Consider the following 26,232-nt stretch of genomic DNA (forward strand, 5'->3'; position numbering starts at 1 on the left):
TGGCTGCCTGGAAATGGAGTTTCGGTCATTACTGAATAAATCAATTCATTGTTTTAACTTTTTTAATTCTCTGATTCCCCATAAATTCAAAAGTCTTGGCATATTTTATAAATAAAGCCCCAGATTATAAATTAAGATCTATAAAGTAAAAATCAATTCCACATTCTATAGATTAAATTAATAGTATATGACCATCTCAACAAAATACACCTTGAAAATTATGATTCATTTCTCCTCTTATTCTAGTATGCCTGTCCTTTCATGATGACTCTGACTTACTAAACATTTCAGAGTTGATATAACAGAGTTTATGACCTTTTGAATTTTCTTGACATTGCACCAGCAATATTATTGAGATGGGTCCAAAGCTGTATTGACTGGGTGAAGTCCCCAAAGTATAATTCACAGAGTTAGACACCTTCTGTTGGGGACACTTTACTTATCAGTGTTTGGGTCATTGGTGCTTCACTTCTCTGAGCCTCATTTTCCCAATCTCTGATTGAGCTAATACCACAAATATTGGCACCACTACTATGATATTCAAAGTGTTATGCTAGACATAGAGTTGTAGGTTTTGATTCAAAAGATAAAAAGTAGTGTAGCTGTAAGCTTTCCCCTGTTGTGAATGTCCTCAGCAGGACTCAATCTCTCGTTTACTGACTATACTCTTTTATATGTGAAAATAACATTCTTCCCATGGTAAAGCAGAGCATCTGGTTACACATATTCAAAGCTTATGATTCTAACAGAATGGGTTCTCTTGGAATCATGTTTGTAAAGTGTATTTTTTACTTCTGTATCTGATTTTAATTGACCATTTATTCATGGTACCCCCTCAATGACATCTGTCCATAAGCAACACCATCCTTACCATTAATTATGCTAAACTCTCTTTATCATCATCATCTGATACTTACTTAGAATTTACTGTTTATTAACTATAATGCTAAGTGTTTTCTACATAATGATCTCATACCTCCAACAATTCTCTAAGATAGATAGTATTTTTATCCCTGTTTAATAGATAAGAAAACTGAGGTTCTGAGATGGCAAGTGATTCTCCAAGGTCACACAATCGTTTAACTCCAGAGTCTGTGTTGTTAGACTGCTGAGCTGTGCTGCCTCCACCTACCTTGTGGAGTTATCAGATGGGAGCTGTATACACGGGACTGAATGAGACTGAAATGCTTCCCACATGGCCCCTGCAAGCTCACGCAGCCCTCTTGGTCATTGTCCTATAGGTCTGGTGAAGCCTCCTCTGAAACGGTCTCGATCCGCACCGGATGGAGGAGATGAGGAGAACCAGGAGCAGTTACAAGACCAGATTGCTGAGAGCAGCTCGATAGAAGAGGAGGAGAAGACAGATAATGCCACACTCCTGCGCCTGCTAGAGGAAGGAGAAAAGGTATTGTGCTTCTAAAAAGTAAGGATTGTATTTAAGTAACTTGTTTCCATTTTAGAAGACCAGTTGATAGGATGGCAGAAGATGAATATTTCAGCCTCTATGATGAAATACAATATTAAACAACATTTTGGGTTCAGTACTCTGCTCATGCCATCTTCTGGATTGTCTGATCTAGCAGAGCATGCTAAAAAGCGCGAAATTTCATCAGATACAATATTAACAGTTGACACGTAGTTCACTATTTTCTTCTACAACCTTTATTAGACTGCAGTTCTTGCTGTAATTCTCTATTCCAAACTCATGTGCACAACCCACTCTGGCATTGTATTAATACTTTTTTGTACACCTCTATAATTCCAGAAACGACATTCAAGAAGCTTCAGCCAGTCTGTACCATCTCCTGCAGCCTTGTACCTGACCCCTACTCTCCTTCACTCATAGAATATTACCTTGCCTTCCCATTTCTCTCAACCTTCTAAACCTTGCCCATCTTTCCAAGTTCGTTGTATTGACTTTTTTTGTAGTCTGTGCCTCCTGCAGTATTTTGTGTCTTGCAGTTTCCAGCATCTGTGGTGTTATTTCCTCATTCTGCACATAATTCACTGTCACCTTTGCTAAAATGCCCCTCTCGCCATCGTTTGCATAACCTCTCCTTGTACCTCCCATTGATACAGCCTCATTGATTAGATGTCTTTCATACTCAAATGTGAGAAGTGTTTCTTGACTGTTTTTGCCATGTCAGGCTTGATTAGCTACCTCTCCTCTATGCTTTTGTAACGCCTTGTGTATATACTGTGTTTTGTCACGTCAGGATCACTTGTTCCTGTGCCTGTCTCTGTCCGTACCCAGAGAGCTCCTGACAGACAGGTGCTGTTTCTTTTTCTGTCCCATTGTTTCACACAGCTCCAGTCTCCTAACAGACACCCAATAAACCTTTGAATGAAGGAGCAGTTGGTTGAATAAATAAAAGGATAAATGAATAAAGGAATGAATAAATAATATGGTGATTATCCTCTTTATAAAGGATGGTCTTTTTGCCAGTTATATTAGATCTTGGAATACCCCTTGAAATTTTACCCGCTAAAAAGTAGTAACCAGAAATCAGAATATAATTTTTAAAATTCTGTCCGAATGCATGTCCTGGTTAATCTAGAATGAGAATATTTTTAAAAACCCAAGTATATTAGGTATGAATGAAGCAGAAGAGAGGCTCTGGGATCTTAGGAAAATTTGTTTCTTGATTTAGATGCTGGTTGCATTATATTTAGCATTTGAAAATTGAAGTTGTGTATTTATGAAAAACATTTTTCTGTATGCATGTTACACTATGAAAAAGTTATTTAAAAAATACATCAGTGTTTTTTCTGTAACATTCTGTGTTTTCATTGTTGAAGTAGTTCAAATGTGGCTATGAAAATTGACTCATATTTGTGTATTTTGGAGAAAATTATTTTCTAATGCTGTCTTTGTTAAACTTTTAATATCGTGAGCACACTTTTTCCTCCAATTGCTTTAAGTTTCAGTAGTGCAGGAAGTATATTCAAACTGACATTTATTTGACATTTGTTTGCCTCTGGATTAGTTGTTAATTTTTTTCCTTGACTCATATTGAACTGAGTTTAAAGAAGAAAGAATTGTTACTAGGAACATATCCTGCTCATTGGAAAGAAGACAATACATTGAGAAATTTAGCAACTCCTTCCTTCTATGAGGGAAAGACTACTACTGCCAATTTGGGCTTGTTACAAAAGCACAGCAAACAGTCTGCCAGGCAGGCAGGATCCAGGTTGGAACAGCAGATAGGGACAAATACCCCAGCTCTAGTTCCAAACGTTGTTATGGAAAAAGGAAGTGAGCTGTGTGGAAGACAAGACAGCCAACAACTGCTAACATGATTATGTACATTATCTTGCTCTCATGACAAGCCAGTGTACATTTGAAGTTTACAAAGACACAGAAGCCCAGAGAAATTAGGAAGCTTGGCCAAATCTATAAGTAACAGAACTGCTAATTCACTCAGGATTGTTAGGCTCTGCAGACTTTTTTCTTTTTTCATTTTTCTTTTAAATTTTATTTATTGATTTATGAGAGAAAGAAAAACACTGATTTGATGTTCTATTTATTGATGCATTCATTGGTTGATTCTTGTATGTCCCCTGACCATAGATCAAACCCTCAACCTTGACTTATGGGGACGACACTCTAACCAACTGAGCTACCTGGCCAGGGTTGCAGACCTTTTTTACTCTGTATCCTCCTGCTTCACAAAAGGCACAATTCTGATCTGTTTACATGTTTACATACCCTTCCTGCCAAGTTTGTTGACTGTCTTCCTCATTATCTAACTCGTTTATCACTGGTAGAACCTTGAACATATGTGATTGGCTTATAATGAGTACTCAGTGAATATTGAAAGAAAAAGATGAATGGATGGATAGGAGTGAATGGTTGTTTCCTTTTACTGAGATCAGCTGCAAATCAAACTGCTGTCTTAGCAGATTCTTCCCACTGTGCTTAAACTCAGATTTAATATGCTTAGCTCAGGGGATGCCATCACAGAGCAACAACTCGGTAAAGCCCTATTTGCCCGTGAAATACATGTTTTAAAACTTTTTGCTTCAGTTACATCAAAAAAGAAATTATCTCAGATTTTAAAAAAATCTGTGTTAATGAATGTTGTACGGTTTCCTTTCTAGATCCAACACATGTACCGCTGTGCTCGAGTACAAGGCCTAGATACTAGTGAGGGGCTACTCCTTTTTGGTAAAGAACATTTTTATGTGATTGATGGATTTACAATGACAGCAACAAGGGAAATAAGAGACATTGAGACTTTACCTCCAAAGTAAGTAAATGAATGAAGATACACAAAGTACAGCTATCCCTAGAAAACAACATATTCAAATAGATTCGTTCATCCAAAAATTGTGTTCTAAATAATATTACCTTTCAGTTTGTGTGTATTTGTTATTAAATATTCATGGGGTAATTGTTATTTACAGATAATAAAGAAAATCCTGTTATATCACAATGAAAACTAAATAAAATTTTATGGCTGAATAACATTAGACACAAAATTCCTTATATTTGCAAATTGTTCTTCCATTTTTTTCCTTTGACCTGTTTTTTGTTTTTGAATTTTTTCCATTACAATTTATTCCCCTAATACCCTCTTCCACCTCCACCCACCCCACCCCCACACCCACCACACTGTGGTCCACGTCCATGAGTCCTTTTTCTTTTTTACTCATTCCCTCCACCCTCTAACCCCACCCCCAGAAACTGTCAGCCTGCTCTCTATCTGTGAGTCCGTCTCTGTTTTGTTCATTACATTTCCATATGTAATGGAATTGCTCATTAGTGTATAATCATATAGTGTTTGGTTTTCTCTGGCTGGCATATTTCACTTAGCATAATGTTCTCCAGATCCATCCATGCTGTCACAAAGGGTGAAACCTTCTTCTTTTCTTAAGGCCAAGTAGTAGTCCATGGTGTGAATGTCCCATAGTTGTTTTATCTGTTTATCTGCTGGTGCACACTTGGACCGCTTCCAAATCTCGACTCTTATAAAAGATGCTGCCATGAACATAGGGTGCTTATGTTCTTTCAAATTAGTGTTATGAGTCTTTGGATAACTTTCCAGAAGTAGAATTGCTGGGTCATAAGGCAGATCTATTTTTAATTTTTTGAGGTAATTCCATACTGCTTTTCACAGTGGCTGCACCAATCTGCTTTCCCACCAAGAGTGCAGAAGGGTTCCCCTTTCTCCACAGCCTCCCAAGCACTAAAATATCTATACAAACACAGTTGTAGAGAAAACGCAGGTAGCCGCACAGCATTCTAACAGAGAAAAGAGCATCTGTGTCTTCTGAGTGCCCTACAAGCCGTGTGACTGCAGCAAAGGCAGGAATTAAGTGAGTTTTATCCATCTCCTTTTCTTCTACCAGACAAAGATAGAAGGACGATCAAAAGCTAAAGGCTTAGAAAGTTAACATGTTCCTCTCTCCCTTTGACATTTTGAACACCTTACACTGGTGAAGTGGACATGGTCTCTGCAGTTCATTCCCAGGAGATATTTCAAATAATTACTTTCAGCAACAATCAGGGCCACATTATGACTTTCATGGGCCTCTTCCTCCATATAAAAATACTAAAAACTGTATTTTATGACTGTTGGTTTAAAGATGAATATATTTGCATCATATATTAAAATATTTTCTGTCACCTAAAAGTTTAATATTTTTCTGATTTTAAAAGAAATTAAAACATTTTCTTGAGCTTCTAGAAGTACTTAGACCTAGGTACTCTGCCTGATAGATAAGTTGACCCTGATAGCAATAATGGGATTTTTAAAAATTAACTTTAGCAAAGGAGGTGGTTTATATGCCAGGTAGCTGACAAATTATTCTCTTAAACATATTTTTTTAACTGAAATTTCTGATATACTGTTCCCCAGTCCTATTTATGTGTTAAAAATAACAGCTTTTGTTGGACTGCAAATTTATCTCTTGCTGTGTTTTTGTTTATGTCCTTTTTCTTGGATGCCTATAGTATGCATGAGCCCATTATCCCTAGAGGAGCCAGGCAAGGCCCCAGTCAGCTCAAGAGAACATGCAGCATTTTTGCATATGAAGATATCAAGGAGGTACATAAGAGGAGGTATCTCCTGCAGGTGGGTTGATCTAGTAGTACTAAATGTTTTGTTGTGCTCCTTCATTCAGAATACATATTAAAATTGACACATGCCATGAAAGCCCTCTCTAGGACCTGCGTTATATCCCTTAGAGTATTTCTTAGATTATTCCTTAAATTTGGTTATGTGATAAGCAAACTCATATTGCATGGGCACATAACTCTGTATAATGCATTTTTTAAAAAAAATATGACTTAAAACGTTAAATTACCTTTTAATTTAAAATTTACACCCTTGTATTTTTACAAAGTTATAACTTTATAATTATTTTATTTAACATTATTCTATTGTTAAATATTTTAGAAGCAAAGTGAGAACACATTCACAACAAATTGGCTCTGTTTATTTTGTAATAGAATCTGCTAGAAATTTATGACTCAGTGTTCTTCAGTGAGTTAATTTTTTTCAACATTATAGAAATTAATAGTGGAAAAGTTCATACATAACCTTATTTTTGTTTTTCTTAATGTTTTTTTCTCTGATCATTTCAGCCTATTGCTGTGGAAGTTTTCTCTGGAGATGGACGAAATTACCTCCTTGCTTTTCAGAAAGGAATTAGAAATAAAGTCTATCAAAGGTACTGTTTATTACAGATACTTTATAATGCTATCCTGGGAGGAGATGCAAGGGAAACTAGTATCAGTTTAGGTGGTTTTTAAAAATCTAGAATTTAGATCAGTGAATTAACTTATTTGAGAAAAATGTTTGTTTCATTTTTGCCAACCTCTTTAAAACAGTGTTTTTCTAGCTAGGTTTTATAATGATTCAATTTTATTTTGAAATGCCTTTTTTTCTTCTGGTAAGTATAGTTATCCTCAAAAGCTACTTTCATCACTAAATCCTATGCCTACAAATGTAAAAATGGATGCCAAAGCTGTAGCTTCAAAAATTATACTTTAGGTTCAAAACAGGCTTTCTTCACATTGAATAAAGAGACGGAGTATCCTTAGACCTTTGATTCATATGAGACTTTCTCTGGACTTGGAAGGGAAGTTGGATGCCCTCATCACTGAAAAAGTAGCACAACAAAATAAAGCAGTCAGTCTAATGTAAATATACTTTACTTTTTATAAAATATATTTACAATTTACATTGTAAAAAACAGTACATATCCATGGCACTCAAAGGTATTTTTGTTGGATGTACGGAGAGTAAGGCTTTTGTGCACTGATAGTAGATATGAGAGACCTCCTCTTACTATTTGAAGGGTGGCATAGATGCTGCAGCCAGCACTGGAGTAAAGGAAGTTTTGTATTTTAAGTGATTGCCATGTGGAATGACTAATATCAAGCAGCATTGCTTATCACTACACTACAGTAATATCACCAGCGAGCACCTGGGGATGGGTTGTTCTTTGAATCAAGGGGTTGTGCATGTGGATTGATAATTCACATATGGGAAGAACTAATAAAGTGACTGAAATTTTAATTATCTGGTATTAATTTCTAAAAGTGATACTGTTTCAACACTAAGAAATTGTTTATTCTTCATAACTAGACACCATTACAAGGAGATGTTTCTCTTTCTCTGAGAAATTTTTGTGTCCACATTCACTCCAAGAATTTCTGCATAATTCTCTTTGCCTTTAAAAAATTGATATTGACATCATAGGCAACTCTGAAAAAAATTTGTAAGAGTGTCACATAAGTTTCTTATCTTGTATGTACTTTCATTTGTTCAGTGATATGTCTGTCCTGTCGTTTGCTTAGCTATCATGATTTCTTCATGTCTTGTGCATACTTAGCTGTTAATCACTCTGGGACTTCATTAAGCTCGCTCAATTCCTGTGAATTAGTGTTGCAAGGCCTTTTCTTCCAGTAACATGGCAGCGTAGGTAAAAATTCCTAATGACTGATTTTGCTGTGGACCTTGTTATTTGGCTTTGGAAGGCACTATCTTATCCGTTTTTTGTAACAGTATTCTAACTATTGTGTATTCCTGTTGCCTGCCATTTATTGGGAAATGGAGAGGTAAATGCAACAATTAAGATGTAAATGAACCATCCATCCATTTTTTAAATTTTATTCTTGTTTATTCAATTATAGTTGTCCCAGTTTCCCCCTTTCCCCTCCTCCATTTCTCCCCACTCCCCCAGCCCATCCCCACCCTGTTGTCCGTGTCCATGGAGCCTTCGTACGTGTTCTTTGACCAGTCTCTTCCCCTTCTTTGCAGCGTTCCTCCCACCCCTTTCTTCTGGCAGCTGGCAGTCGGTTCTCTGTTTCCATGCCTCTGGTTTTGTTTTCTTTGTTAGTTTATTTTTTTCATTAGATTACTCTTATAAGTGATACTATACAGTATTTGTCTTTCACCTACTGGCTTATTGCACTTAGCATAATATTCTCCAGTTCCATCCATTCTGTCACAAAGAGTAGAAATTCTTTCTTTCTGCTGTCTGCTATTCCACTGTGTAGATGACTCATAGTTTTTTCATCCATTTATCTACTGATGGGCACCTAGGCTGTTTCCAGCACTTGGCTACTATAAAGAGAGCTGCTAGGAACATTGGGATGCATAAGTTTTTTTGAACTGGTGTTTTGGGATTCTTAAGGTGTATTCCCAGCAGTGGAATCAGTGGGTCATAAAGCAGTTTCATTTTTAGTTTTTTGACGAATCTCCATACTGTTTTCTCACGTGGCTGCACCAGTCTGCATTCCCACTAACAGTGTACTAGGGTTCCCTTTTCTCCACAGCCTCGCCAGTACTTGGAGCAGTATTTTTGACAATATATCTCCAATACAAGGGAAATAAAGGAAAAATAAACAAATGAGACTACAGCAAATTAAAAAGCTTCTACACAGCTAAAGAAACCATTATCAAAATGAAAAAGGAACCAACTTTATGGGAGAACATACTTGCCAATGATACATCAAACAAGGGTTTAATCTCCAAAATGATAAAGAACTCACATGACTCAACAATCCAATCAATCCAGTCAAAAAATGGGCAAAGGATTTGAACAGACACCTCTCCAAGGAGGACATACAGAAGCCATATGAAAGGATACTCAGCATCACTAGCCATCAGAGATACAAATTAAAACCACAATGAGATATCAGCCCACACCTGTCAGAGTGGCCATCATTAATAAATATCCATCCTTTCTTAAGCTCCCATTAGATTCTATCTAAGGTTTCATGTCTAATTCTATGCTGTTTTTAAATATTCCAGATTTTTGGCTGTGGTGCCATCTCTAACAGACAGTTCAGAGTCCGTATCTGGGCAACGACCAAACACAAGTGTGGAGCAGGGGTAGGTTGATTTAATAGTAAAATTAGGATATTTTAATCAATTTCCTTGGAGTCTTTTAAGCATTCATATATGTCTGCATGCATAATTGAGTATACACTGTACAGATTTCTATTCTTCTTCCATTCAGAGTTTTATGTAAATATTTCTCCTGCTTTAAAAAATTCTTCAGAAATATTACTGTATTTGCTGCCTATTTATCATATGTATAAAACATCCTTTTATTTGTGGGTATTTCATTTTTATCATCTTCCCTTGTCATAATAATGGAAGTGTGATTCCTGATTATTTTTTAGAGTAAAGTCCCCTTAGTAAAATAAAGGGGTGTGAATTTGAGGAGTTTTAGTACATAAAACCAACTGAATTTCCATAAAAATTATACATATTTATATTTCACTGTTCGTGAATAAGTTTAATTATTTTCATAACATGTTTGTTAACTTTTTAATCAGTAAAAATTTTTTAAATATTTTTTTTAAATTTTTAAATGTGCATTCTTTTATTAATAGTACTAGAGCTCTGTAAATCTTTGTTAGCCACTTAAAATCATCATTTGTGAATTACATAGAACTTTTGACCATTTTTTTTTTCTGAGTTTTGTGGTGGTGATGGTCTTTGATTACTTTTTCTTTTCACTGAGATATAATTGACATACAACATTTGATTAGTTTGGGGTGTACAATATGATTTGATATTTTTATGTATATTTTGAAATAACCACCATAGTAATTAAATAGTTAACCTCTCCTTTTGAGTTTTTACTATTAGTTTTTATGGAATTTTTCTAAAATAATGTATTACTGTTATGCTTGTTATATTTGTTGCAAATTGCCTAGTTTTCCTCTTAATTTTTTTTAACATTTAAATTTAAACTTACACTTTTATGTGTTCAAACCTGTCAATGGTTCCTGTTGCTCTTTTCAGCTGCTGCTACTCTTAGAAAGTTGTTTTAGGTGGTGTAGCCATTTTAAGGATCCCTATACCCACCTCGATTTATGGTCACACAGGACTTCAAGTCCTTTATGATCCACTGGAAGAGAAGCACTGCTTTTGGCTACAAATGAATTATTACAACATGCAAGAAAATGACTTAAAACTTCAGTGGAGATTGTGTAATTTATACATAAAATTTGAGTCCTGGTCTGTCTATATCTAAATATATTAAATTAGTATATTTCTCATTAGGTTGTTACTTTTACTTTTCTTTAACTGAGATTTAGCAAACATAAATATTAAATAATATATGCTTTTGTCAACCTCAGAAACATGTTCTGTTCCTAGTCATCCGCATTATTAATATAAACACAGGAAGCAAAAGGCTACCTGAGAGCACAGTAAGCCTTTTTTCTATTTGTGGTCAAATTGCTAGTACTTTTACCTGCCCAGATAATCTTCAGCTTGCTATATTATTGCTACTACTGTTTGTGCTGAATTGGCAATTCTTTTTTTTTTTAAGATTTTATTTATTTATCTTTAGAGGGGAAAGGAAGGAGAAAGGGAGAGAAATATCAATGTATGGTTGCCTCTCGTGTGTCCCCTGCTGGGAACTGGCCTGCAACCCAGGCATGTGACCTGACTGGGAATTGAACCGCGCTCAATCCACTGAGCTACACCAGCCAGGGCCTTGAATTGGCAGTTCTTAAAGAACTTCTAAAAGCTCAGAGGCAAGAAGCAGATACTCGTTTCCAGCTTTAGTCTTCTAATTGTTCCCTTTCTTATAAACTTGAGGAGTGATCGTAGCTCTTTTTTTTTTTTTTTTTTTTTTTTTTTGAGGGAGGGTGCCCTCTGTTCCGTTTTTCCTAATGGGAAGAATTTGTCCAGGAGTGCAAAGTGGTATCTGTACCATTGGGCTGAGTCTATTAATTTCCTTTCAGACAAAAAAATATATAATTAAGTGTTTGCTTACTGGTTCAGTAACCACTTTTTTAATCTTCAAAATATTAGTTAGCAATGTTATAGAGCTGTTAAGCCTAAAGAGGGGCGTTATAATATTCTAGAAAAGGCTGCTATAAAAAAAGTCCATAATATTGAATGACATGAGCAGGAATGACTTTTCTGTCAGTATATACATACTCTCATTCACTTATCAACATGTCTTCTAGGAAATATGCCATGCAACTGTTACATGTAAGATATTGTATACTGTTTCAGCTATTGCAACATAATGTATTTAACTCCTTTTATGTAGTGATTATTGGAAAAGGTAGAAGGTTGGACTAGATGGATGTTTTTCAAATTCTTTTGCCATAAACCACAGTAAAAAATACAAGGCCTGTCCAGAAAATATCCAGCCATGTAATATGAAAAATAGAGGCATTTGTTAATGAAGATACAAGAAGGGGGGAGGGGAAAAAGAAGATACAAGAAGCATCATACATAGGACAGTTACATCTCAGTCCCCTTCAAAGTAGGCACCTTTGGGACCTCACAAAGTTCTTCCAATCACCATCAGCTGCCCCATCATATTTTCCTGAATCTCATCGATAGTCTGAAATCTCTTCCCTTTCAAAGGTGATTTTAGTTTTGGGAAAAGTCAGAAGTCACAGGGAACCAAATCTGGGCTGAAGAAGGTCTGGGCTACCTGGGTGATTTGATGATTCACCAAGAAACTCTGCAGGAGATGGGTTGTGCGAGGGAGCACGTTGCCACAATGAAGCTGCCAGTCACCAATTGCCTATAGCTGCAGCCTTCTGAGTCATCCAAATAGTTTCCGCAGAGGAATGTTCAAGCTTAATGCAGAGTCTGATGCACATTCTCCTTGCTCTACTCAGTGATTTTGAATGTGACAGCCACACAGTACCCATGCTCACTCCGTGGTGTGTACTGTCCCCCTCTGACTAGTACAGTGAGGTCGTCATTGTGCTGCACGCACGTTCCAGTCTGTTCTCCTTGGCTGCCAGGTTACATCAATGTTGGGTGAACCATTTTCATTTTATAAACAATGGCTGAAGTCTTTCCAGGCAGACCTCATATATTCTATACTGCATCCCAGGACACAAATTGAGTTAGAAAAACTAAGATAAAATGTGCTGAAAATACTTTCCATTACTATCTGTGCTGCCTTCCAATATCCTATTTCCTTTTGTTTGATTCCATGTCATTTCATATTTCAAATTGCTAACTGTAACCCACTAAACCAATTTTATGGCCTAATAATAGATCCTCCATAGTTTGAAAAATTCCAGGAAAGAGTGACTTAAAATTTTCAACATTATGATTAGTCAGATTTAAAATGCTATTGCCACCCTGGCTAGTATGTAGCTCAGTGGGTTGAGTGCTGGCCTGAGAACCAAAGGGTTGCCAGTTCGATTCCCAGTCAGGGCACATGCCTGAATTGTGGGCCAGGTTCCCAGTGGGAGTATGTGAGTGGCAACCGCACATTGATGTATTTCTCCCTTTCTCCCTCCCTTCTCCTCTATCTAAAAATAAATAAATAAAATCTTTAAAAAAGTAAAAATAAAAATAAAAAATAAAATGCTATTGCCTACAGTTTAATTATTTCTTGTTTCCAGATCTGGGTTGCTTAGCACTTTGGTTGGAGAGAAGTCTGTCACTCAGAGATGGGAGGTAAGCCTCCTTCATAATTTATAGGTGGATGTTGTAAATCATACAGTTAAAAGCATTTTAATGACCTGTAAAATATGTACCATAAGAAAAAACGTGTTGTTTTTGTTCTTCGGAGAAAAAATGTTGATGTTCTAAAATCTGTAAGAAAAGAAATTGTCCTTTACCTCACTTTTCATGTAACATTTTTTAAAGTGAATATAGTGGAGATAATTGATTGCTCTAAAATAAACCTCTATTTATCTTTCTCAAGAGAGGTGAAATAAGTAACTTCCAGTATTTGATGCACTTGAACACTTTGGCTGGCAGATCGTATAATGATCTCATGCAATATCCTGTTTTTCCTTGGATCCTGGCAGATTACGACTCAGAGGTAAATCTCAAATCATTTTGTGCAAATGGAACACATTTTAAAGTAACTACAAGATAATGCAATGGCTCCATTGTTTTATTTGCTTTATAGTTTAATGTTCTCAGCAACACTTATTCCAAGAAGATGAGAAGAGCTTTAGCTTGGGCTTATACGGAATGTGGGTAATTGACAAACTTCTTGGGTATTAGTTCATAACTTCTATTTGGTTTCTTAAGTGCTAATCAGTTTGTATCCACTGGTGGATATCTGTCTCTTATCTACACTGTAGCCAGTTTCAGAAACACAAATCTAATTGTCATCCCTCTGTTTAAACTGATTCAGTGAGTCGTCATCACAATTTGAAGAGAATTTAAAAACCTCTGTAGCATTCCATTTACAAAGGAGCTCTTATGAATCTATCCTTTATTTACTCCCAGGATTGCTATTCTGGGCTACCCTGTCAGTCTCCCGATGTCTGCCCTCTGCAGCCACTATGCTCCTGGTGTGGAATTCTCCCCAGTGCTCATGCACAGCTCTCCCACTTACAGATTCACCTGGCTAGCTCCATTTCACCCTGCAAGACACACATAAGCATCACCTCTGGGGAGCCTTCTGCCCTCTCTCTCCTCTTCTTGGATTCACACACTGCCTTGAAGATATATTGTGGTACTTTGTTTTACAGCATGTCATAATTGTGACTTGTGTCTGACCCTACTCGACTGAGGTCCTTGAGTGCTAAGACTATCTTATGTGTCTCTTAATTCCCAACATCTAGAGTAATGCCTGGTACTTAGTATATACTTTAACGTTTGTTGAATTAACAAAAACAATTAATTAAGTATTTTGCATATAGAATTTGAGGGGACAAATGTACTAACTTGACTTATATAAATGTGGATCAGTTTCTCCTGCCCAGGGCTTTTAAAATATAAGTTTGGCAAAATTGGTCAGTCTTATGCCCTATAAAAAGAATACAAATTAAATATCCCACAGGTGCATATTTCAAATTTCTACTTTTAAATCCTTCAGGAGGTAAATTTGGGTTTCCTTGCAAATATGTGAGTTGCGTCAACTAGAAATGAGCGTTTGAGATAATCCGTGGTAGGTAGTCTAAAAAATTCCATCTCAGTTGGAAAGTTACTTGATCTTGTCTGACACTGTGTTTTAGATGTGAACGAATTACTGAGTGCTCTGTTTTCACTTCCCAATCACCTGTAAGAAGGAAATGCTCAGAAGTGAAGTAAGAGTGAAACAGAGGAAGAGGGGAACAGAACAGCGAGGAGATTTGATTATCTGGTTATGTGGGTGATGGAGGATAAAGATGAATGGGAACTTTTGTGTCCAAAGTCTCCTCCTGTGTCCTTGCCAAGAATGGGAAGGATTTTCCCTCCTACTCCTACTCCTACTCCTCTCCAAACATGGATCCTGAGTGCCTTCCTCTGTGAACACTTAATTTCTAAAGCAGTTGCCTCCAAATTGAATCAGTTCACAAACTGCCGTGCACCTCTCTGTAACGTGAGACTAACTGTAGGTACATAGCCTTGTTTTGGAGTCCAGTTCTGCCAAGGTGACCCCTCAGATACTAGCACATTTACGAGTCGCCACTGTCTGCTGTTGCCACCATATGTATCTATGATGGTGAGGATAAAGGATGTATAGTGATGTGTTTTGTTCTGTATTTTAGGAGGTAGATCTTACTAACCCCAAGACATTTAGAAACCTGGCTAAGCCGATGGGAGCACAGACAGATGAACGATTAGCTCAATATAAGAAGCGATACAAAGACTGGGAAGATCCTAATGGTAAATAACTTTTCTTATCATTAGACTTTGTACCTAATTTCAAAAATCAGCCATTATTTAGTGGTCTGACATCCTTGCATCTTTCCACAAATTGCTTATATATCATTACATCTGTCTATGTTATATATCCACATATCTATATAACTCTTAGAGTCGAAAATCAGGTTTTATGTGACAACTGATGGCCATGCCTAGAAGGCATTTTTTTAGATAGCCTGTGAGGTTACTGACGGAAACCTAAGTATGTGTGCTTCGTATTGGGCAGAAATTTTCCATCATAACATGTCTTTAATTTGAATCATATTTAGGCCAGGAACTAGACTTTTTCATTTATTAACTCTCTTTTCCAAATCCTGTTGCATTACAAAAAATTGAAATACTGTTCAGTATACTTAAATTTACTATATTTCATGTTTGTCATGCATGCCTTGCAAAGAAGCAAAACAATGAAAGAAGAAAGAAAAAAAAGAAAACCCTAAGCCTAACAGTATTCCCTACGTGGGCTTCTTTTCCCCCTGTCAAGAAGAGTGGTAAAATTTGCACAGTATTTATAGACAATTTAGAGAAATAACAGATTTTCAAAGCCAGAACCTAGTGAACAGTATCTGTAAGTCAATAAATATCCTGCTTCAGTGGAGATGGTTTGCTTTTAAGAGTTATTTATTACATAAAAACCTTAAAGCACAAATTGCTACATAGGCTTAGTTTTGGGGGAAACACATTGAGTCATATTTACTTTTGATTCCTACCAAGTACGTGAGGGGTAGCAGTGTCAGCATAAGGTTTTCATGCTACAAATGCCAGCACTAACTGTATTTAGTGTCACAATTACCACTCACATTAGCATTTTCAAGCCTATTAATACCAATTGTTTGTATTTACTCTTGTTTTCAATTATGCTTTAATCTTCTTTTGAGCAGGAGAAACTCCAGCCTACCACTATGGGACCCACTATTCATCTGCAATGATTGTGGCTTCATACCTAGTGAGGATGGAGCCTTTCACACAGATCTTCTTAAGGCTACAGGTAGAACTTTGAATTGAGAATCTCTCATTTTATACAAGCCCTCTTTCTATTTAAAATTGTTGCTTGCTTAAAAATATTGTTATCCTGCTTGACAAGAAGACTGTGAGGTTTCAGTCTCAAAAGTAATCAAATACAATTAAAGTGAAACATTGCTGAACCAAAATTAATAAATGAATTAACATTTATTTATAGTGAAGTGCTGAGGTCCTATAGCTAAAAAAGCAAGTAAGTACATGAGGTCTGTCTGGGAAAAGTCCAGCCATTGTGTATAAAATGAGAACAGTTTGTGTGACATCGATGTAGCCTGGGAGCCAAGGAGAGTGGACTGTAATGCACATGTGTCAACAGTGACAACTTCACTGTACCTAGTCAGTGGGGTCAGTAGATGCTCTTGAGTGAACATGTATACTGTGTGGCCATCACAATCAAAATGACTGAGCAAGTAGAGCAAGGAATCTGCACCAAATTTTGCATTAGGCTTGAACATTCCTCCATGGAAACTATTAAGATAATTGAGAAGGACACAGCTATGGCCACTGGTGGTTGGCAGTTTCATCACGATAGTGTACCCACTCATGCAGCACCAAAAACTCTGCGGAGAAACATAAAATCACCCAGGTGACTCAGCCCCTCCACAGGCCAGATTTGGTACCCTGTGAGTTTTGGCTTTTCCCAAAACTGAAGTCACCTTTGAAAGGGAAGAGATTTCAGACTGTCAGTGAAATTCAGAAAAATACAGTGGAGCAGCTGATGGTGATTGGGAGAACTGTGTGAGGTCCCCAAGTGCCTACTCTGAAGAGGACTGAGGTGTCGTCCTACATACAATGTTTCTTGTTTCTTCTTCACTAAATGTCTCTTATTTTTCATAATACATAGCTGGATACCTTCTGGATGGACCTCATATGCTTTCTTGCCATGTATATGGAATTCAGCCTGAACTGCTTGAATTTAATAAACAGTTCTTAAAAAGACATTTGCTGTCTTTTTTATTATAATGGCTTTTCTCCACATTCTCTTTCATTTATTTAGATGGTGTTCCAGGTGCTTAGAGGACTTGCGTAAATAAGGAGAAAAGCTCTGCCATGTTGAGCTTACACACTGTTTTCATTGAGGGAGATAGACAAGCAGATAAATAAGTGTATTGTCAAATGTTTTTAGAATATGGTAAATGCTATCAGAAGAATGTAGATCAGGGAAAGGGGAATGGAAAGTACAAGAATTGGAGGTGAGGGAGGTTATGATGAAGTGTTACAGAGTGGTCAGAGTACATCTTGAAAAGGCGACATCTGAACAAAAACTGGAAGGAGGTGAGGGAGTTACTCATGCCCGTATCTAGAGAAAGTGTATGCTAGACAAAGGGACCGCTAGCCCACGTGAGCACCCTGAGTGTGGTGTGTGCCTGAGATGTATGAGGAGCAGCAAAAAGGCCAGAGTGTCTGGAGCAGAGTAAGTGTGTGGAGAAGTCAAAATTGTAGCAAGCCTTGATGGCCATCGTGTGGAGTTTGGCACTTTCCCACAGTGAACTGCATCGTAGAGACAAATATTCTGCCTTCTCTTAAAGCACAGCACAGGGAGTTTGAGGAAAGGGGTGGTGTATCTGTGAAGCTGCATAAGCAAAAGAAAGCCCATTTCTGTTTGAGTTTGTTTTATCAGTCTGTATCTTTTCTATCACCTTTCCAGTTCTCCATTTAATTCTTACTGGTATAAGAACTTCAATGTCGTATTATTTATGAAACCAGTCAAGCACATAAAACTTGAGCATCTCCAACTATAAATGACAACATTACGATCTTTAAAAGAGCATCATCAAAATGTGGAAGAATTCATATTTCTTAGTGTGTCGCCTCTCTCTAAAAACTAACATTTTTAAATGACTTTATATTTGCATTTTATTTTAGCAAATGCAAATGCATTGAGTACCCTTTGTAAGAAATATCCCAAAGAGAATTTTCTTTCTTTTTTTTTTTTTTTTTGGTCATTTAAAATATTGTGTATCTGACATAGGCTGAGGGAAAGTGGAAATATCACCAAATATTTTTTCGGGGTGTTCAAGCCCTTGCTTGAGCTTGACTGGAAGTTGTGAGATGGGAGTGGTTCTCTAACAGAGAGGTGCCTTCTCATTCTGTCCACAGGGGGGCCACTTTGACCTGGCTGACCGGATGTTCCACAGTGTCCGGGAGGCCTGGTATTCTGCATCAAAGCACAACATGGCAGATGTGAAAGAACTGATCCCAGAATTTTTTTACTTACCAGAGTTTTTGCTGAATTCCAACAACTTTGATCTGGGTACGTAGAGCTATGGCTTTATCTTAGTAATGTTGTCCATGTGATTGTCATTATATACAATGACTGTCTGCGGTCTACACTGACAAGATGTCCTTGCAGTTTCAGCTGCTGCTAGTTACTATAATTGGGTGTCTACAATTAAACATTTTTTGAAAATAGCTGTTCACACTCCAGTCAATTCAGTAAAATTTAAAGTGTAAATTTAAAGGGAAAAAAGCTTTACTAGGTTGAAATCCAACTTCAAAAAAATGGAAAAAATAGCTGTTCCAAACCTAGATCTGGGAAACATTGATAAACAGACACAGATTACATCTACTGGTTAGAATATTGTTATTTTAGTTAAAACAAATGTGAGGCAAAATTTATTTGAAAATTATTACAATTGAAACCCATTAATAGTTGAGTGGTGTACCCAGATTTTTATGTTTTGTTTTAGTATTGTGTATTGCTTGAGGCATTCTCAGCTTATATGCTAATATGTTTTAAAATTAGAATTTCAGCCCTGGCCAGTGTGGCCCAGTTGGATGGAGCATCATGCTGTAACCAAAGATCTTATTTATTTATTTATTTATTTATTTATTTTTAGAGAGAGGAGAGGGAGGGAGAAAGAGAGGAAGAGAAACATCAGTGTGTGGTTGCCTCTTGCATGCCCCAAACTAGGGACCTGGCCTGCAACCCAGGCATGTGCCCTGACTGGGAATCGAACTGGCAACCCTTTGGTTCTCAGGCTGGCACTCAATCCACTGAACTGTACCAGCCAGTGCTGTTTTGTATTTTTTTATACCTCATGCTTTATTCTGTAGTTAGAATTCAACATGTAAATCATTACAATACTACCTCAAGATGTTTCATAAATAGAAACTCCTAAAAACTACTCATGCCTAATCATTTGAGTGATTTCTCCTTTTAAATTTTTTTAAAAATATTTTTCCTTAGTTGTCCATCAGCAGCCCTAACCTTGTGAAGTTACAGCTGCAGGTCTTGTGGGAAAGATGGTAAGATTCTCTCAGTAGCCCCAGCAAAAGTCCCGAAATTGAGTCTTACAGTAATAAGACTTACGGTAATACCTCTGGTTGGGCCTGGAGCTCACCCAACAGTAGCTAAAGACACCAAAGTCTAGGATTTAGAGTTGGAGGGAGTGATGGTTCCTAGAAAGAGCAGAATAGATGGTAAACAAGAAAAAAAACAGAGAATGCACACACAGTATTTGAATATGGCTACATGTTAGTGTTGTATTACGTTCACTTACAATTTTCCTTAGAGACGCCACTTTTCCTTAGAGACGCCACTTTCAAAGAGACCAATATGGAAAGCTACAGAAAGGAAAAGATACCCTCAATCTTTCAGAAACACTAGATTTTGTTATAATAATCTATGTTGCACAAAATATTTTAGCCAGACTACTGACAAACCCAACTAAATGCTCTACTTTTAAATAAGTAATGAAAGAAGTGTTGTGTATCTGGCATGCTCACCTTCATAACAAATCATCCTTTTCCCCTGAAATCATATAAAAGCTAAAGCCATAAAACTCTAAGAGAAAAACATAGTGTTAAATCTTTATGATCTTGTATTTGGCAATGGATTTTTAGATAAGATATCAAAAGCACAAGCTACAGTAACAGAATCAAAGAAATAAATTGAAACTGATCAAAATTAAACCTTCTGCATTCAAGGACATTATGCAGAAACTGAAAAGAAAACCTTTACATATTTGCAAATGATGTATTTTATAAAGGCCTAGTGTCCAGAATATGAAGAACTCTTACCACTCAACAACAAAAAGATAAACAACCCAATTTAAAAGTGAACAAAGTACCCCAAAAGACATTCTCCCAAGAGATGAGTCAAATGTTCAATAAGCACATGAAAGATATTCAGTATCAATAGTTCTTAGGGAAATGCAAATCAAGACTACAGTGAAGTGTCCCTTATATCAAAGTATGGCTTAGAATGAAAAAGATGCACACTCACAGAAAATACCAAGGACTGGCAAAGGTGTGGAAAAGTTAGAGCCCTTGTGCATTGCTGATGGGAACAGAAAATAGTTCAGCCTCTGTGGGCAGCAGTTTGGTGATTCTTCTAAAAGTTAAACACAAAATTACCATATGAACCAGCAGTTCCACTCCTAGGTACATGTCCAGAAGAGCTGAAACAGGAAATCTAGTCCGTGTACTTGCGTGTTTGAAGGTGCACTGTCTGCAATAACCAAATGGTAGAAACAGCCCACCTGCCTGTCAATGAGTAAACAAATTGTGGAATATACATGTGATAAAGGACTTCAGCAATAAAGTATGAAGTACTGATAAATGTTGCAACATGGCTGAACCTTACAACATTATGCTAAGTGAAAGAAGCCAGGCACAGAAGGTCATGTAATGTGTGATTCCATGTGTATGGAATATCCAGAATAGGTAGTTTCCAGGGGTGGGGTGGGCAGGGGTGAGAGGAATGGGCAACAACTGCTCAATGTTACAAGGTTTCTTTCTGGGGTGATGAAATGTTGGGGGCCGGTGAGGTGCAGTGGTTGCACAACATTGTGGATGCACTAAATGCCACTGAGTTGTGCACTTTGAAATAGTTAATTTTGTTATGTGAATTTCACCCCAGTAAAAACAAAGCAATGGAACACTGTTTGCCTCTTCGCACAGAATAGATAGTAAATGGTTTAAAAGAAAAAGCACTTGGGTTTTTCCCCACTTCTAGAGTGAGGAGCGTTCATCCCTGGTCGTCTTGTCCTCAGACCTGTGGATACACGCGCAGGGAAGCTCTGCAGGGCCTCAGGATTAGATAAGCCACGGGCTTTCTTAGGCCTTGTTCCCTTGAAGTGGCATGTTAAAACTGCAGATAGTGCTGATTAAATACAATTATGTCACATAATTATATAGGGATTATAAGCAAAATTTTAAAAAGCAGATTATATCTGAAATAGCCTGGAAATTATTACTCGCTTCTCATTCTTAAAAAATTAGTTCTGGAGGGGCTGGAGTAAGAGTATGAACAGGGGCAATCAAGTTATAATAACTTGATTGTTTTATTTTTTTCTTAAATCATATGGTAATTTTTCTAACCAAGTCAGGACATTTCTTTAAACAATAAACTGATTTTTGTATCTCTCACTTAATATCACATTGTAAATAAGCCATGAAATAACAGTGATGAAAACAAGATTATTTCTAAGGGAAATATTTTTATTGGCCCTTACCTGGAATGCCTTTGTGTTCCAAAATTTGAACAATTGCGCTTCTCCATGAGAATTTCTAATGCAACTATTTATCTAACCAACTGCTGTTAAGCTAGTGAGACAACATTTTTGTTTATAGAGTCACTTTTTACAGTGATCATCTGATTTGTACCTAAGAAAACTGTATGCTAAAGTTAACTCTTTGGTGTTATTTTTAAAAAGAAGAAGAACATGTTTTCTTAGATGCCAGTCCCATTTAATGTGTTTTATTGTAGGTAGATTTCATAGCAAATGGTTTATTTAATATCTTAAAGATTATCTCTGGCTATGACTTAAAATAACAAAATACATTATTTTAATAATGCATTAAAATAACAAAACTATGTGGAATTAATGTCGGTTAATGTGCATTATCACAACTTGATGTTTTTGTTTCTGCCAGGTAGCCCCATAATCTTTCCAGACATTTTTTCTGTTAAATGATACATTAACAGCAAAAATGTTACATTTTAGATTTTGTTTGTTTGTTTGTTTATTACAATGAGAGTAAGGTTGTTTTTTTTCAATCTCAACTGCCCTTTTCCCCCCACATTTTTAATTATTATTCGAGTATAGTTATGTCCATATTCCTTCCATCACTCCCACCCCACCCCAGCCACCCCCCCTTTGGTTTTGTCTGTGTGTCCTTTATACATGTTCCTGACAACCCTTCCCCCTCATTATCCCCTCTCACCTCCCCTCTGGTTACTGTCAGACTGTTCTTCATTTCAATGTTTCTGGTTATGTTTTGTTTGTTCGTTTTGTTGATTAGGTGCCACTTATAGGTGATATCATGTGGTATTTGTCTTTCACTGCCTGGCTTATTTCACTTAACATAATGCTTTCCACAGCCATCCATGCCATCTCAAAGGGCAGGAGCTTCTTCTTTCTTTATGTTGAATAATATTTCTTCAGGTAAATATACCAAAGTTTTTTGATCCATTCATTTACTCTTGGGCACTTAGGTTGCTTCCAGCACTTGGCTCTTCTAAATTGTGCTGCTATGAACATTGGGGTGCATAGGTTCTTTTACCTTGATGTTTCAGGGTTCGTAGGATATAATCCCAGCAGTGGAAGCTGGGTCAAAAGACAGTTCCATACTGTTTTCCATAGTGGCTGCCCCAGTCTGCATTCCTACCAACAGTGCACTAGGGTTCTCTTTTCTCCACATCCTTGTCAGCACTTGTTTTTGTTGATTTGTTTATGATGGCCATTCTCACAGGTTTTAGATGGTGTCTCATTGTGGTTTTAATTTGCACTTCTCTGATGGCTAGTGATGCTGAGCATCTCTTCATATGTCTTTGGGCCCTCTGTGTGTCCTTCTTGGAGAAGTGTCTGTTCAAGTCCTTTGCCCATTTTTTAATTGAGTTGTTTGTCTTTCTGGAGTGGATGTACTGTGAGTTTTTTATACATTTTAGAGGTTACCCTTGTCGGAGGTATCATTGGCAAATACATGTTCCCATGCATGTGGTTTCCTTTTCATTTTACTGATATTTTCTTTTGCCACGCAGAAGATTTTTATTTTGATGAAGTTGCATTTGTTTATGCTTTGTCTCTTGCTCTAGGGGACATATTGGTGAAAATGTTGCTGCATGGAATATCTGAGATTTTCCTGCCTGTGTTCTCCTCTAGGACTTTTATGGTGTCACCACTTATATTTAATTTAGTCTTTTATACACCTTGAATTTATTTTTGTGTATGGTGTAAGTTGCTTCATTTTTTTTGCACGTAGCTGTCCAGTTCTCCCAACACCATTTGTTGAAGAGGCTATTTTGCTCCATTTTATGCTTCTGCCCCCTTTGTCGAATATTAATTGACTGTAGAGACTTGGGTTTATTTCAAGGCTCTTTGTTCTGTTCCATTGGTCTGTGTGTCTGTTCTTATGCCAGTACCAGGCAGTTTTGATTACAGTGGCCTTGTAATACAGTTTGGTATCAGGTATTGTGATCCCTCCTACTTTGTTCTTCTTTCTCAAAATTGCTGTGGTGCTCTGGCTAATGCAGATCAGTGGATTGAGCGCGGGCCTGTGAACCAAAGGATTGAGGTTCGATTCCCAGTCAGGGCACATGCCTAGATTGCAGGCCAGTTCCCAGCAGGGGACACACAAGAGGCATGTGCTGATAATTTACCATGCACTGATATTTAAATACCATGCACTGATATTTCTCTCTCTCTCTCCTTCCCTTCCCCTCTAAAGATAAATAAATAAAATCTTTTAAAAAATTGCTGTGGCTATTCAGAGTCATTTATGGTTCCATATGAATTTTTGAAGTGTTCTATGTCTGTAAAATATGCCATTGGTACTTTAATAGGTATTGCATTGAATCTGTAAGTTGCTTTGGGTAGTATGGACATTTTGATAGCGTTAATTCTTCCAATCTATGAACACAGTACATGTTTCCATTTGTTTGTGTCTTCCTTGATTTCTTCCTTTAGGTTTTAGATTTTATTTCTTTAATGAGAATCTTGACAGCAAAATATGTATCAGTTCTACAGTGCTCTCTGAAGAATTTAAGGTTATCAGAAATATGAGAACGCCCATGTATTCCAAATAGCTCAAGAAGACATTTGTGTTTTCATTTCTTCTTATGCAGAGAGAACAAACTGAAAGTTAGTGAGGAGTTAGGTACTCTTTCAATAACCTCCTCCATGTGAATAGTAAATTTTGTCAAAACATTAAGACAGACTTAGTACTACTTAACTCTTGATGACTCACCAAACTGTAAGCTTTCTGGAAAAGCCCACGAAAGGAAGAGTTTAGGGAAATGTTAATGGTCTGCCAAATGAGCCACCCATCCCAAGGGAATTGAATTTGAGGGGTTTTTTGAAACTCAAAAGAGTAGCCCCATAAAATGTTTCATTAAAGACTCCTGTGGTCGGTTAAATTTCAGGCATTATGTCTAATGTACCTCCTAGCAGTACCTCTGAAGAGTCTTGCAGGAAAGAACCATGTTCACCTTTGCATAAGTTATCATTTTCTGAAGTCATTTGATCGTCAGCACCCCTCAGTTTTGCTAACACTCAGTGAATCTCTCTGAGGAAGTGAACTAAGGAGAAGTCTTAGGGAACAACAGGGTAGATGATCTCTGAGGGTCCTTTCTGGTGGTAAGATTTCATAGTTCTGTCAATGCACTTAAACCCACTATTTCCCTGTTACTTAATATGAACTTATTATTTATCACTTTTCTTCATTTTCTTTAATGTATCCAACTGCACAGGCTGTAAACAAAATGGCACCAAGCTTGGAGATGTTATCCTTCCACCCTGGGCAAAAGGGGACCCACGGGAATTCATCAGAGTCCACCGAGAGGTAATGAGAGTGTACTTTGCCGTTGAACTGAATTTCACTGGGTCATTGACCGTACAATACAAAGAGGACCTTGAGCAGTGTGTCACCCATCTGGTCGCTACTAATATTATTTTTATGATTTTTAGTTATTTTAGTTCCTGTCGATCTTTGGCCAGTTCTTTACTTTCTGAGGAATTAATAAATGTCAGGCAGTGACTGAACCTTTGTTTTGAAATTACAGGCTTTGGAATGTGATTTTGTGAGTGCCCACCTGCATGAATGGATTGACTTGATCTTTGGCTATAAACAGCAAGGCCCTGCTGCAGTAGAAGCTGTAAATGTCTTCCATCACCTGTTTTACGAGGGTCAAGTCGATATCTACAACATAAATGACCCATTAAAGGAGACAGCCACCATAGGATTCATTAATAACTTTGGTCAGATCCCTAAACAGGTATGGATCTTTTTATGATCACTGTTCTCTGTTTCATTTTTTTAAATGCTTAATATTTCTTTAGATGATCATAAAATACTTAAATTTAGACTGAGTTTTCAATAAAGGACTGTAAATATCGCCTGGTAGGTTCCAAGAGTATTGCTTTCTCCCACCTTTTACATACAAATAAACAGAAATGATGTTCACAGAGAATTTCCCCTCTCGGACTAGTGCAGGGTGTGCTTTCCTGCACCTGCACAAGATCTGACAGGAGGTCAGGAGCACACTCAGGAAAGCAGATGGGACCTGTGGGGCCAGAGTGTGCACAGAGATGAGGTTCTGTCCTGAGGCAGTAATAAGTTGCTGAGTTTAAGCAAAGAAACTTCATGGCCATATCCAGACTTTAAGGATCATTCTGGCTAAGTCATGTACACATGTAGTCATGTGGGCACGCACACACACTCTGTAGGAGAGCCAAATGAGGAGCATAGAAACACCTAGCAAGCTCTTACCGTAAGTAGCTCAGTGAACAGGTAGTGGTGATTTGAATTAAAGATGGATGATATGCTGTTGATAAACACTGATCACAGGTTGAAGGATCTTAGTTCCTGTTTTGCAAGGATTAGGAGCGCAGAAACTATTTTATTCCCTCAGGGGGAAAAGTATTCTGAACAAGAAAAGTCAAGATGCATACACTGTTGCAGGATTTTTGTTCCACTCCTGAGTATAAGAGTCAAGCCGTCTAGAAGATAAGAGTCTGGATAATAATATAGTTCTAGAACATTCCAGTGACTAATATAGAGTACTGACAAGTATAGCAACCCTACAAAAATGTAAGCCTCAGGGCCACCACATCGCACCTCTCTGTACCCTATCCTGGCTCCCACTGGTCCCTTATGTAAAAGTTCT

The 26,232-nt window shown here is 37.2% G+C and overlaps 1 protein-coding gene across 7 annotated transcripts in view; it reads left to right on the forward strand.

Moving 5' to 3' along the window:
- The window catches only part of WDFY3 (WD repeat and FYVE domain containing 3), a 288,472-nt gene that overhangs the window by 244,125 nt on the left and 18,115 nt on the right, over positions 1-26,232 (forward strand). For all 7 annotated transcript variants that reach the window (XM_037030828.1, XM_037030821.1, XM_037030851.1 and 4 more), the window contains 12 exons: positions 1,242-1,405; positions 4,102-4,250; positions 5,957-6,077; positions 6,590-6,675; positions 9,267-9,347; positions 12,857-12,911; positions 13,162-13,281; positions 14,945-15,062; positions 15,983-16,089; positions 18,222-18,375; positions 24,817-24,908; positions 25,129-25,341. In XM_037030828.1, the coding sequence (XP_036886723.1) occupies positions 1,242-1,405; positions 4,102-4,250; positions 5,957-6,077; positions 6,590-6,675; positions 9,267-9,347; positions 12,857-12,911; positions 13,162-13,281; positions 14,945-15,062; positions 15,983-16,089; positions 18,222-18,375; positions 24,817-24,908; positions 25,129-25,341 (1,460 nt within the window). The remainder of the gene's footprint in view (positions 1-1,241; positions 1,406-4,101; positions 4,251-5,956; positions 6,078-6,589; positions 6,676-9,266; positions 9,348-12,856; positions 12,912-13,161; positions 13,282-14,944; positions 15,063-15,982; positions 16,090-18,221; positions 18,376-24,816; positions 24,909-25,128; positions 25,342-26,232) is intronic.

The sequence above is a fragment of the Sturnira hondurensis genome, unplaced genomic scaffold (assembly GCF_014824575.4).
Source record: "Sturnira hondurensis isolate 20B ecotype Veracruz unplaced genomic scaffold, ASM1482457v3 Scaffold0001721, whole genome shotgun sequence".
NCBI classification, from domain to species: Eukaryota; Metazoa; Chordata; class Mammalia; order Chiroptera; family Phyllostomidae; genus Sturnira; species Sturnira hondurensis.